Source organism: Mytilus trossulus, chromosome 1 (assembly GCF_036588685.1).
Source record: "Mytilus trossulus isolate FHL-02 chromosome 1, PNRI_Mtr1.1.1.hap1, whole genome shotgun sequence".
NCBI lineage: Eukaryota > Metazoa > Mollusca > Bivalvia > Mytilida > Mytilidae > Mytilus > Mytilus trossulus.
Window position 1 is genome coordinate 53285497 of NC_086373.1, and position 13305 is coordinate 53298801.

At 33.8% G+C, this 13305-nt stretch overlaps 2 protein-coding genes across 2 annotated transcripts in view; both read left to right on the forward strand.

Annotated features, from left to right (window-relative positions):
- The first annotated feature begins 225 nt into the window (after positions 1-225).
- On the forward strand, positions 226-1593 carry LOC134726655 (uncharacterized). The gene is made up of 2 exons (XM_063591098.1): positions 226-241; positions 1067-1593. The coding sequence occupies exons 1-2, from the start codon at positions 226-228 to the stop codon at positions 1591-1593; spliced, it is 543 nt and encodes a 180-aa protein (XP_063447168.1).
- Positions 1594-4329: 2736 nt separating this feature from the next.
- The window catches only part of LOC134727238 (uncharacterized), a 29754-nt gene continuing 20778 nt past the window's right edge, over positions 4330-13305 (forward strand). The window contains exons 1-2 of the mRNA XM_063591618.1: positions 4330-4777; positions 8876-8998. Coding sequence (XP_063447688.1) covers positions 4362-4777; positions 8876-8998 — 539 coding nt within the window. The 5' untranslated portion in view covers positions 4330-4361. The remainder of the gene's footprint in view (positions 4778-8875; positions 8999-13305) is intronic.

Here is a 13305-nt window from a genome sequence, read left to right on the forward strand (position 1 = left end):
TAAGTAATTTGGGTTATATATGAAATAATTCATAAATGAAATCGAATGCACAAACACATTTCAGTAAATTATTGCGAGTTCCTGTGATGTGCCCAACATATCCTATCATTTTTTCCCTATGTCTGACTGTATTTTGTACAGACGATTCTCCAATTAGACAATGCTATATAAAACATAATGAAGAATTTTAAGATGTGCAAGGTATGAGTCATCATGCACATCACAATGACGTTGGTGTCCTGTATACCAGTATAGTATATTATATTGTTTGTATCTTTTTGTTGACGGTTTCAGGTGCAAGAATGGTCGATCATCTAGGTTGCCCTTGGAAAAACGCGTACACAATATTTTCCGAAAAGGAGTAAAGCAATTTTTAAAAACATTTTTTTTTTAAGTGTGGCAACATGTCAACATGTCATATTTGCTGTATTTGTATAAATTTTTAATAATCAAATCTAAGTGTGTATTTATTTGCCCTTGTGAAAAACTAAATTTACCAATATCTGTCTAATAGACCACAATAAATAAAAATATAGCTTGACTATACATTAGACAGGTCTGTGCCGATGATTTGCCATTAATTCTGTATATAGTGTACGGAAGTCATCGGGGTCGTTTGACCTCCAAAAAATAAGAAACATAAAATTAATACTGTGGATTCATTGATATTCGTTGGATACCAATTTTCGGGGATTTCGTGGGTACAGGAGAACCACGAATTCAAATATTCAACGAATAACAAATTGTCTAAAGGAATGAGTGTAGACTTTGCCAAAACCACGAAATTAAATATCAACGAATAAGTAAACTTTCCTCAAACCACAAAAATTGGTACCCACGAAAATAAATGAATCCACAGTATGCTACTATGTTACACAACTCCATGAGTGTAAAACAGATGTCAATTTGGATTTCCCTATAGATGTACATGTATATGTATTAAACAAGTACCAAAAATTAAATCGAATGCACAAACACATTTAAGTCAATTATTGCAAGTTCCTGTGATGTGCCCCACATATCCTATCATATTTTTTTTCACTATGTCTGACGTTGCATTCACAAGGGACCAGTGTTATATATGGTGTACTACACCCTCCAACGTTACATTCACAAGGGACCAGTGTTATATATGGTGCACTACACCCTCCAACGTTACATTCACAAGGAACCAGTGTTATATATGGTGTACTACACCCTCCAACGTTACATTCACAAGGGACCAGTGTTATATATGGTGTACTACACCCTCCAATGTTTCCTTCACAAGGGACCAGTGTTATATATGGTGTACTACACCCGCCAACGTTACATTCACAAGGTACCAGTGTTATATATGGTGTACTACACCCGCCAACGTTACATTCACAAGGTACCAGTGTTATATATGGTGTACTACACCCGCCAACGTTACATTCACAAGGTACCAGTGTTATATATGATGTACTACACCCTCTGACGTTACATTCACAAGGGACCAGTGTTATATATGGTGCACTACACCCTCCAACGTTACATTCACAAGGTACCAGTGTTATATATGATGTACTACACCTTCCCATGTTACATTTACCAAGGACCTGTGTTATATAAGGTGTACTACACCTTCCTATGTTACATGTACCAGGTACCCGTGTTATATATGTTGTACTACACCCTACTATGTTTCAACCACCATAGACCTGTATTATATAGAATGAACTTCACATTCCTATGTTACATCCACCTGGGACCTGTGTTATATAAAATGCACTACATCCTCTTATGTTAAAACCACCAGAGACCTCTATTATATAAAATGCACTTCACCCTCCTTTGTAACGTTGGAGGGTGTAGTGCACCATATATAACACAGGTCTCTGCTGAATGTAACAGGAGTGTGTAGTGCGCCTTATATAACACAGGTCCCAGGTTGGTGTAACATAAGAGGGTGTAAATCCGCCTCTGCCTACACCCTCTTATGTTACATCAACCTGGGACCTGTGTTATATAAGGCGCACTACACACTCCTGTTACATTCAGCAGAGACCTGTGTTATATGAGGCGCACTACACCCTCCTATGTTACATTTACAAGGGACCCGTGTTACATATGGTGTACATCCTCCTGTTACAACCGACATGGACCTGTGCCTTATATGGTGTACTACACCCTCCTATGTTACATTCCACAGGGACTTGTGTTATATAACGTGTACTACATCCTTCTTATTTTACATCCACCAGGGACCTGTGTTATACAAGTTACACTTCACCCTCCTATGTTACATTCACCAGAGACCTGTGCTATATAAGGTGTACTACATCATCCTATGTTACATCCACAAGGGACCTGTGTTATATAAGGTGCACTACACACTCCTATGTAACATTCACCAGAGACCTGTGTTATACAAGGTGTACTACACCCTCCTATATTACATTCGCCAGGGACCTGTGTTATATAAGGTGTACTACATCCTCCTATGTTATGTACACCAGGGACTTGTGTTATACAAGGTGCACTACACACTCCTATGTTACATTCACCAGAGACCTGTAATAAAAGGTGCACTATATCCTAATATGTTACATTAACCAGGGGCTTATATCATATAAGGCATACCGTACACCCTCCTTTGTTACATTCACCAGAGACCTGTAGTAAAAGGTGCACTATGTCCTCATATGTAACATTCACCAGGGTCTTATATCATATAAGGCATACCGTACACCCTCCTATGTTACATTTACAAGGGACCCGTGTTATATATGGTGTACTTCACCATCCTGTTACAACCGACAGGGACCTGTGCCTTATATGGTGTACTACACCCTCCTATGTTACATTCCACAGGAACTTGTGTTATATAAGGTGTACTACATCCTCCTATGTTACATCCACCAGGGACCTGTGTTATACAAGGTGTACTACACCCTCCTATATTACATTCGCCAGGGACCTGTGTTATATAAGGTGTACTACATCCTCCTATGTTATGTACACCAGGGACTTGTGTTATATAAGGTGCACTACACACTCCTATGTTACATCCACCAGAGACCTGTAATAAAAGGTGCACTATATCCTCATATGTTACATTCACCAGGGGCTTATATCATATAAGGCATACCGTACACCCTCCTTTGTTACATTTACAAGGGACCTGTGTTATATAAGGTACAGTACATCCTAAAATGTTACATTCACCAGGGACCTGCTTACTATTCTGGACAAAGAAAGATAACTCTAATTAAAAAAAATTGCTATTTCACAATATTGTGCAATAAGATATTTCTTGCCATTGTGCAATTGAAAAGACTTGCTATTGCACAATACTTAATTTTAATAATTTAAGATCCTGATTTGGACCAACTTGAAAACTGGGCCCATAATAAAAAATCTAAGTACATGTTTGGATTCAGCATATCAAAGAACCCCAAGTTTAATTTTGGACCCTTTGGACTTTAATTTAGACCAATTTGAAAACAGGACCAAAAATGAAGAATCTACATACACAGTTAGATTTGGCATATCAATTTGGTATATTCTCTGTAACATTTAAAATATGATCCTCTTATAATTGGATTAAAGGGATATTTAGAAAGTAATGCTCCTTTATCCATCAAAAATGTTCTTTTCCTCTTTAAATCTGAATCAAAATATTTACATTTTTTGGTCTTTTTTTTATTTTTCATACTTTTTTTTAAAAATACAAGCTTTTAAAGCAGCTAATTTTAGTATGTCAGCAAACTGGGTAGCTGCTTTTTCTGAATCAAAATCTTGCTTTAGAAAATCATCTATTTTAGCCTTGCAAAGTGGGTGGCATAGAGCATCTCTAAATTTTATTGGCGAGGAGTTACTCCAAATGTATCCTCCTGTTAAATCAGTCATATTTATGTTACATTTTGACGAATTCTTAATATAACTTGCCATAATATTGAAAGAAAGGCTAGCTAACAATGACAATCAGAAAAAGTTGGTAAAAAATCTGAAACCTCAAAACTAAGTATATTTGACATTAAACCTTCTGATACTACTACATAATCAACTACACTAGATGGTCCTAGATCTATGTATCAATGATAAAAAAAAAATGAGATTTTGCAAAAACATTTGTACATTGTACTTTTTTTTTAATTGTACTAGTTGACGATGGTACGAGTTTGTACCGGTACGACTTTGCAGTGGTACGAGTTGACATTGGTACGAGTTGACCAGTTCTATTGACGGGTTTTCAATCGTAACTACTCGGCCATTCTCGCTATGCAGTACAATATCCTCGTGCAACCAGAAAGGCCGAGTAGTTCCGAGGGTTTTCACAGAAATTATCTCCACTTGATTCTCGAATAATAAATACGGGGTTCTAACGGACATTCAAGATGGCTGAACACACATCAAAATCGTTTAAAGAAGGTGAGTTAAGCAGTACAGATCAAGAAGGATATTCATCAGAATCAAGGAGAAAACGGATGAGACGGTCATCGTTTTCTAGTCCCCCGAGGTCCCATTTACCACAAAGGGTATCTTCTTGGAAACGGCACCATGCTTCAAGGATTGGAATTCATTTTGCCAAGCAATATGTGCAGGGACTAGACGGGTTGAAGCCACACATTTCTAAAACTTTGAATAATCTCACGAAGGAGCAAACTGAATATGTGAATATTGTTATGGAATATCTAACTTTCAATTTTGTTTTAAAAGATTTTGTTGGGTTTCCTCAAGAGATAGTCCGAGAAATTGACAAGATTATTGAGAAACTAAGTCAAGATGACCTGCAGATTCTTCAAGAAGAAGAGTAAGTAGGAAGATGTCTGCATTTGGATCTCCTGTAGTTGGTGATCACAATACTGGTATATATATACATGTATATTTATTGTCCACAATACTGGTATAAAAGTTTTGTACCAGTCATTTTGCCAGTATTGCAATGTTTTGTAACTTTAAAAAAAACAAAAACAATACTGGGGGTTACACTAAAGACCTGAAAGTGGACCTGAAAAGACCTGAAAGTAAACGACTAAAATTATTCAAATTGCAATAACTTTTTTATTATTCATGTTATTGGATGGAATTTCTTCAAGTTGGAATTTTATTAATTGTTAATATCCACATTTTATTAAAATTTAAATTTTTTAAATTAAAAACAAAATTTTGATGCCAAAAGTTGCACCTGAAGGGAGAAATGAAAAGACCTGAAGAGACCTGAAAATCTATGTTCGGACTAATTCTAACTTCAATAACTTTTTTAATATTGAATGGTTATCTTTCAACTTTAGATTTTGTGAAACTAAAAATTCAGTATAATGATAAAATTTAAAAAAAAGATATGAAAAATATCGTTGAAAACTCGGACCTGAACGGAAAATTAAATAACATAAATTTGCTTGAAAAGACTGTGGTCAAATTTATTCAAAATCTTTAACTGTTTTCAATCAATCTCCTTGAAGTATGAATAACTGATATACCAGTATTGTAGTTCTATTGTTGATTATATTTTAAGGTCTATAAGGAAAAAATGAATATTAAGCAAAATTAGATATTGAAGATCAAAGTGAGATTAGATTATCATGAAGCCAAGCAGATTATAGAGGATAATTGCGAAATCAATAAACAACCAGTTAAAAATAATTACTACATGTATACACAACGTGGCGGTACCCAAATTGCACCTATTTTTAGTGTTTCCTGCAGCTTTTAAAAAGGGAAGGGTAATTGTTAGCTCAGAGGGCACATTAAGCGCGATGGACAACAATTTTAGGGCACTAACTATAAACAGGCAATTTCTATAAAATGGATTCATTTAAAACATACTAGTTAGTTTAATGCTATAAAAAGTACATATATACATCTGTAATCAATCATTAAAACAAATGTTAAACAAGAAAAAGTGAAATATTTAAAACAATAAACACAATTTAGCTAGCTACAATGTAGCTCTAGCTTGAATTCAAAAGGGGCAGGGTGCCAGGTTTTACTGTATAGGTGGGTTTTTTTTTTTTAAATAAAGATGCATTTCAACTATAGTCTTTATGTCATTGTTTGTGTAGTTATGTATAGTACATCTTCATCAACATACAATTTTTATTATGTTTTTATAGTTTAACTTCACTCCACCCATTATCAAAGAATATGGTTTGATTATATCTATATAAGAATTACAACTTTTATAACATCAATAAGAAGTTTTAAGGTCATTTACTGGCTATACAGCCATTGCAGGGTTGGAAATTAAGAAAATTATGTGCAATTCTAATTTGATAATCTTGAGAACATGGATTGCTAATAAATAGTATAATTATCAAGTAGAAATTGCAATATTTTTTTTCCAATATATATGTTCAAAGACAGTTAATATCTTTAAGGTAACATTATTATGTTATTATATATTCAATTGGTCATTTATTCCTTATTTTGGTACTAGATAATATTTTTAGAGCTCAAATTTGTAATAGGCTTAATCAGGGGAAGAAACTCCAAAATCAATTTCCACCACGTTTGCGTTAACTGTGTTGAGATGGAAGGCATTTCTGTAACGGCATAGTTTTATTTTGATGACTTAAATTCAATTCTAAAGTCATGAAAGTCTTCATTTATACACTCCTCCATTGTGACTTGGAGATCGAAAAAGCTAAATACACTCAGCTAAATACACTCGCTGACACATTCATTAAAAGTATGACAAAAAGATACATTGTCCTAATTAAATTACTTATATAGTTATTAACACCTTTGAAGTCTTTTATCATTGTAATTGATTGTAATGACATGATTAACCTGGGGGCAATCACACAGGTATCATATGTAATTAACTTGTAGATCAGAAATCGATAAAACAAAATTTCACCAAAACGGCACAAGAGAATTTTGGAAAAGGACGTCAGGGCAGAAGGGCGCTGATGAAGGCACACAGACGATAAAGGCATGGCGTCTAGAATTTCGACAAAATTAGGGCAGGGCGCCAAATTTTTTTCCCAAAAAAGGGCAGGGCGCCATTACACGCCAAAACCACCTGTAGGAAACACTAATTTTGACAGTTTTTTACCTACGTTTTTTTATAATCAAGAAATAAATGTCCTTAATGTGTTTATTTTGTAGCCCTATCCTTCGTTATTGTATAGGTACACCAATTTAATTTTTAATCCATATTGAGTCATAAAAAAATAGGTGAAAGTTTGAATCAACCTTCAAACTATCCATGATTCTGTAATGAGGAGTACCCAAATTGCATCCATGCTTTAATTTACATCTTCAAAAGTCTAATAACCGAGCTTTTGTTTATTTTTTTCAAATATTTTGAACAATTGGATATTAGTCCATGCTTACTCTTCATATTTTACGAAATGGATATTATAATATATTGTATTTAAAAAGGTGATGTTTTGATGACGTAAATAAAGTCCTTTGAAGCAGTAAGCGTGGGTACATAGCCACACTACACTGCGTTATACAGATAAAAGTTAACTATCTTAAATAAAAACAGCAAACATGCAGAAGAACGATTTCTGCGAATCATATATATACATGTACATGTAAATAAACTGTGAATATCGAGGAAATATTTAAAATTTCATGACAGTGAATTAGCTCATATTTTTATGCCGATACTTATATGTATATACAAACACTTTTAATATTCCTTTTAATGATGATAGATGTCTACCTGTGTGACTTTTATATTTTAATCATTTAGAGATGTACATGTACTTTTGCACTGGTGGTGGAATACTCATGATTGAGGTGCTCCTTTGTTGGAGGAAGTTACGATAGACAAGTTACAAGTTACAAGATAAGATTTTGTCCATCATGCACCGGAAGTGTCATTTTATGCGATTTTGTATTGAGATTCAGATTGAAAAATACTTTATAAAGCACAGGGCAAACATCTAGGATGGAAATTCGGAAAATATTTTTTTTTTTGTCTTTACATTTATAGATCAAAGGTCAACATTATTTGTTGTCAGAGTGGTAAATACATGTAGGAGGGACGGTTTAATTGCCCATCAAGACAATTATAAAAAAAACAAAGCAAGTGTGTCAGTTGAGAGAAACAGCAAAAAAAGCAATATATATATATATAGTTTATCCAATATTTAAATTTCATTTCTTCTCTCACTGTCCTCTAAATTAGTATATCATTACATGTACCTACTGGCTACAATTTTTATTCAAAAACTGCTGCAAAAATTACCTTTACATGTCATTTCATTGGTTGGTTTGCTGTAAGGCCAAAAAAAATATATGTCTGTTTCCTGCTTCCAAGGCCAAAAAATCAGGGTCGGTAGGTCGGGATTTTTATTTATTTTTTTTTTTTTTTTTTTTTTGCACTTCCTGTCAGATTTGCAGTCGGTTATATGTCATGTTTGGTTAGGGTCCTGTACCCCAAAATGATTTAATCCCTTTAAAGAAGCTTTAATTGAATAATCCTCCAAGTGCTGACATTTTTAAACTCGCTTATTGTGGCACATTTGTGCTGGGAGCAGCCATTTTTTGTTTGGGCATAGTAAAATACAGATCTGGATCGGACCGGAAACGATTTTTTTCCCGACTGGAACCGAATTTTTCCGAATTTGAATAAAAAGATTTAGGGTCGGGGGGTTTGAGTTAGGGTCGGTCGGGAAACAGGAAACAGACATATATTTTTTTTTGGCCTAAGGTTTCTGTCCCATAGACTTTCCTAAATTTTTACACATAATAAACAAATGGATTTCATTTGTTTGTGATGCAAAACAGTGCTAAGAATCATATATTAACTACAATTAAATACTTCAATATTTATTGGGACCATCAGGGCAAGTTACTTTTTTTCCGGACAAGTGAACTTTACAATTTTACTTTCCCACAACAAATATTTCCACACCCCTGATTAATTACTGAGTTTATATTTATTTTGTAGAATAAAAGAGGAAGCTAATACTGGTCTTCTGGAAAATTTAAAAGAAGATGACTTGCCAAATATGCAGCTTGAAGATATTGTTAGTCATGTAGTCAAGCTTTTAGCACACAAAGCAAGATCAGAGTAAGTTGTATTATTTTATAAAATGTATGTTGGTCAGATGGCAGAAGGGCCAATTACACTGTTGCTGGTGTAGGGTTAATCACTGAAAGTTGAACTTGATGACACTGATTTACGTATCATTTCCTGTCATGAATATTTTATTGAAATAATATATAAATTTCACTGAAAAATCACCACCAGCAGTGATTTTTGTCTCGCCTATGACAAAAATGGCAGTATGCGAGACATTGGGATTACAATCTTGCGAAGGCATTAACTATTTGTACAAAGCTTTATATTTCAGAAGGGAGAAGACTTGGATCCTTCATACCTTGCAGTGTTTTCCATAGAAAGTTTTTGATGCATGGGGAATTTGAAGCACCCAGCTTGATCCTACATTTTTATGCCCCCACCTTTGATAGTAGAGGGGCATTATGTTTTCTGGTCTGTGGGTCCGTTCCTTCGTCCGTCTGTCCGTTCGTCCGTTATAGTTGTAGGTCAAGGTTGTTTTTTATGAAGTTGAAGTCCAATCCACTTGAAACTTAGTACACATGTTCCATATGTTATGATCTTTTTAATTTTAACGCCAAATTAGAGTTTTTACCCCAATTTCACGGTCCACTGAACATAGAAAATGACAGTGCGAGTGGGGCATCCGTGTCCTTGGGACACATTCTTGTTAGTAATACATTGAAAATTGAAATGTGTCGATCGAAACCTTGTTTGCAATCACAATCATATGAGATTACATGTGCTTTATTAAGCATTGCATTATAAATGTCTATTTCAAAAGCTACTGAATACATTCATTGTTTTAGATTCTATCATGTTGAACATGTTGAAGGTACAGTGTATTTTATCAAAGATATTAGAAATAAGTTCAGTTGAAGTTGATGATTGAAAATAAAATAACCAGTCTGTGATACAAATGTAGTGTTTATCTACAAATGTGTATTATTTTTAAGTTCTCATTCTTCAGTTATTTAAGTTCAGTGCCAACTAACTTGAAATTAATAACCAGAATCTGAAAGACTTCCTTATGCAGCATTGTGCAGTGATAGGATTTACTGTGTCTATGAGTACATATTATCTGTGCATTCTGATGAAGGTATAATTTTTCCTTCTTAAGATCATGTAGTGCTAAACCGTTTTTAGCTCACCTGTCCCGAAGGGACAAGTGAGCTTATGCCATCACTTGGCGTCCGTCGTCGTCCGTTGTCTGTCGTCGTAAACTATTTCAAGAATCTTCTCCTCTGAAACTACTGGGCCAAATACTTTCAAACTTAAACTGAATGTTTCTCAGGGTATCTAATTTATAAATTGTATCCAAAGTTTTGATCTATCAACAAACATGGTCGCCATTACTAAAAATAGAACATAGGGGTCAAATGCAGTTTTTGGCTTATAACTCAAAAACCAAAGCATTTAGAGCAAATCTGACATGGGGTAATATTGTTTATCAGGTGAAGATCTATCTGCCCTGAAATTTTCAGATAAATCAGACAACCCGTTGTTGGGTTGCTGCCCCTGAATTGGTAATTTTAACGAAATTTTGCTGTTTTTGGTTATTATCATGAATATTATTATAGATAGAGATAAACTGTAAACAGGAATAATGTACAGCAAAGTAAGATTTACAAATAAGTCAACATGACGGAAATGGTCAGTTGACCCCTTTAGGAGTTATTGCCCTTTATAGTCAATTTTTAACCATTTTTCGTAAATCTTAGTTATCTTTTACAAAAATCTTCTCCTCTGAAACTACTGGGCAAAATACTTCCAAACTTTAACTGAATGTTCCTTAGGGTATCTAGTTTGTAAATTGTATCCGAAGTTGTGATCTATTAACAAACATGGTCGCCATTGCTAAAAATAGAACATGGGGGTCAAATGCAGTTTTGGGCTTATAACTCAAAAACCAAAGCATTTAGAGCAAATCTGACATGGGTGTACCATTGTTTATCAGGTCAAGATCTATCTGCCCTGAAATTTTCAGATGAATCAGACAACCCGTTGTTGGGTTGCTGCCCTTGAATTGGTAATTTTAACGAAATTTTGCTGTTTTTGGTTATTATCTTGAATATTATTATAGATAAAGATAAACTGAAAACAGGAATAATGTTCAGCAAAGTAAGATTTACAAATAAGTCAGCATGACGGAAATGGTCAGTTGACCCCTTTAGGAGTTATTGCCCTTTATAGTCAATTTTTAACCATTTTTCGTAAATCTTAGTAATCTTTTACAAAAATCTTCTCCTCTGAAGCTACTGGGCCAAATAATTCCAAACTTTAACTGAATGTTCCTTATGGTATCTAGTTAGTAAATTGTATCTAAAGTTTTGATCTATCAACAAACATGGTCGCCATTGCTGAAAATAGAACATAGGGGTCAAATGCAGTTTTTGGCTTATAACTCAAAAACCAAAGCATTTAGAGCAAATCTGACATGGGAAATATTGTTCATCAGGTCAAGATCTATCTGCCCTGAAATTTTCAGATGAATCAGACAACCTGTTGTTGGGTTGCTGCCCCTGAATTGATAATTTTAAGGAAATTTTGCTGTTTTTGTTTATTATCTTGAATATAATTATAGATAGAAATAAACTGTAAACAACAAAAATGGTAAGCAAAGTAAGATCTACAAATAAGTCAATTTGACCAAAATTGTCAATTGACCCCTTAAGGAGTTATTGCCCTTTAAAGACTTTTTTTTCACAATTTGTTCATCATGTTGACTTACTTTAAAAAATCTTCTCCTTTGAAACTGCTTTATCAATTTCAGCCAAACTTAGGCTAAATGAGTTTCAGAGTATCTAGTATAAATTTTATATTTTATTTCCTTGTATGTCAAGAAACATAGCTCCTATGGCTAAAATAGAACATAGGAGAAAATGATTATTTTTTTTGGCTTTTGAAGAAAATAGGACGATCCAAAAAACATTTAAATAAATTGAAAAGTCAAAATAATCATTGATGAGAGATTTAACCAAAAGAATTAAGGTGAGCGATTCAGGCTCTTGAGAGCCTCTTGTTTTTTAAATAAGAACCAGTGTTTTTTTACTACATATTTAGTGTAATTGTATTTGTACAGGTTGCACTATAATAAACCATTCATTCATTTAGCTGGGTAGGTAGGGTATCTGGAACCACACATATATTTAATATATTTGGCCCAAGAGGAAAAAAATAATTCTGCAACTATAAATGAATATAGAAAACATAAATTGAAACAACTGTTATCATGGGTATAGTTACATTGTGTTCTCAGTAATGAATTGAACAATATGAACATTTAACATAAAGGATATAGAACATCGCTGCGACGCGACAAATGATGTTGACAAAATTACAATTTTTTTTTTATGCCAAATGTGATGCTATCCAAAATTTCTGGGAAGAACACTAAGTCTAAATGGTGCTAGTACTTGATATTTGTGCATTGTATTGTCAAAAACAGCCCATATTTATGTAGCAGAAGGATTCTACTGTCCAATAAATAACTAAAAGTTTACATTAACAATTTGGTAAAACGACTTTATTTTGGGGCCAAAAAGGGGTCTTACCGGACCTACTCCTTTGTACTATACAAAACCTTGCTGCTGCCAAAAATTCACATTGGTCAAAGTTAAAAAAAAATTATCCCTATTTGGCTATAGCATGTATAGTTCCACAACAGTGTCAGTGGACTTCTTAGTTTTTTTTTCACAGAAAGGAAGAAAAGCATAACTTTTGTAAAGTAAAACTTACATTGACTAAACTCAGTGTCCTCCCCAGGCCACCATTGAATAATTGAGAAAAGCATATGCAGATCTATAATTGGAATTTATGAGAAGGTGATTTAGTGTTTTATGGGAAGCTTCAATCTTCATGCATGAACATAATATAAGCCTTAATTCTATGTAATATTTTGTGTAAAAAATGCATCCTAAGATGATCTAAGATTGAAGCTTCCCATAAATCATTAAATTACCTTTTCATAAATTCAAATTATAGATCTGCATTTGCTTTTTTCTATTATTTAATGGAGACATCCTTATGCTTACATATATATACATACATCTTCTCAGACATTAATATATTGATACTTTAAATTGTTTTAGTATCAAAATTTGAAAACAAATGGTATAGTTGCTGAGAAAAGTATGTAAGATAGTGGAAAACAGAACAGTTTAAAAAACAGCCTTGATACTTGAGATTTTTTTACACAAGCAAGGCCATATAATGGTAAAGTGATGTCGTTGTCCGAAGACATTTGGTTTCTGGACAATAACTTGAGTATAAATATATGGATCTCTATGAAATTGTAGCACAGGGTGTCATACGAAAAA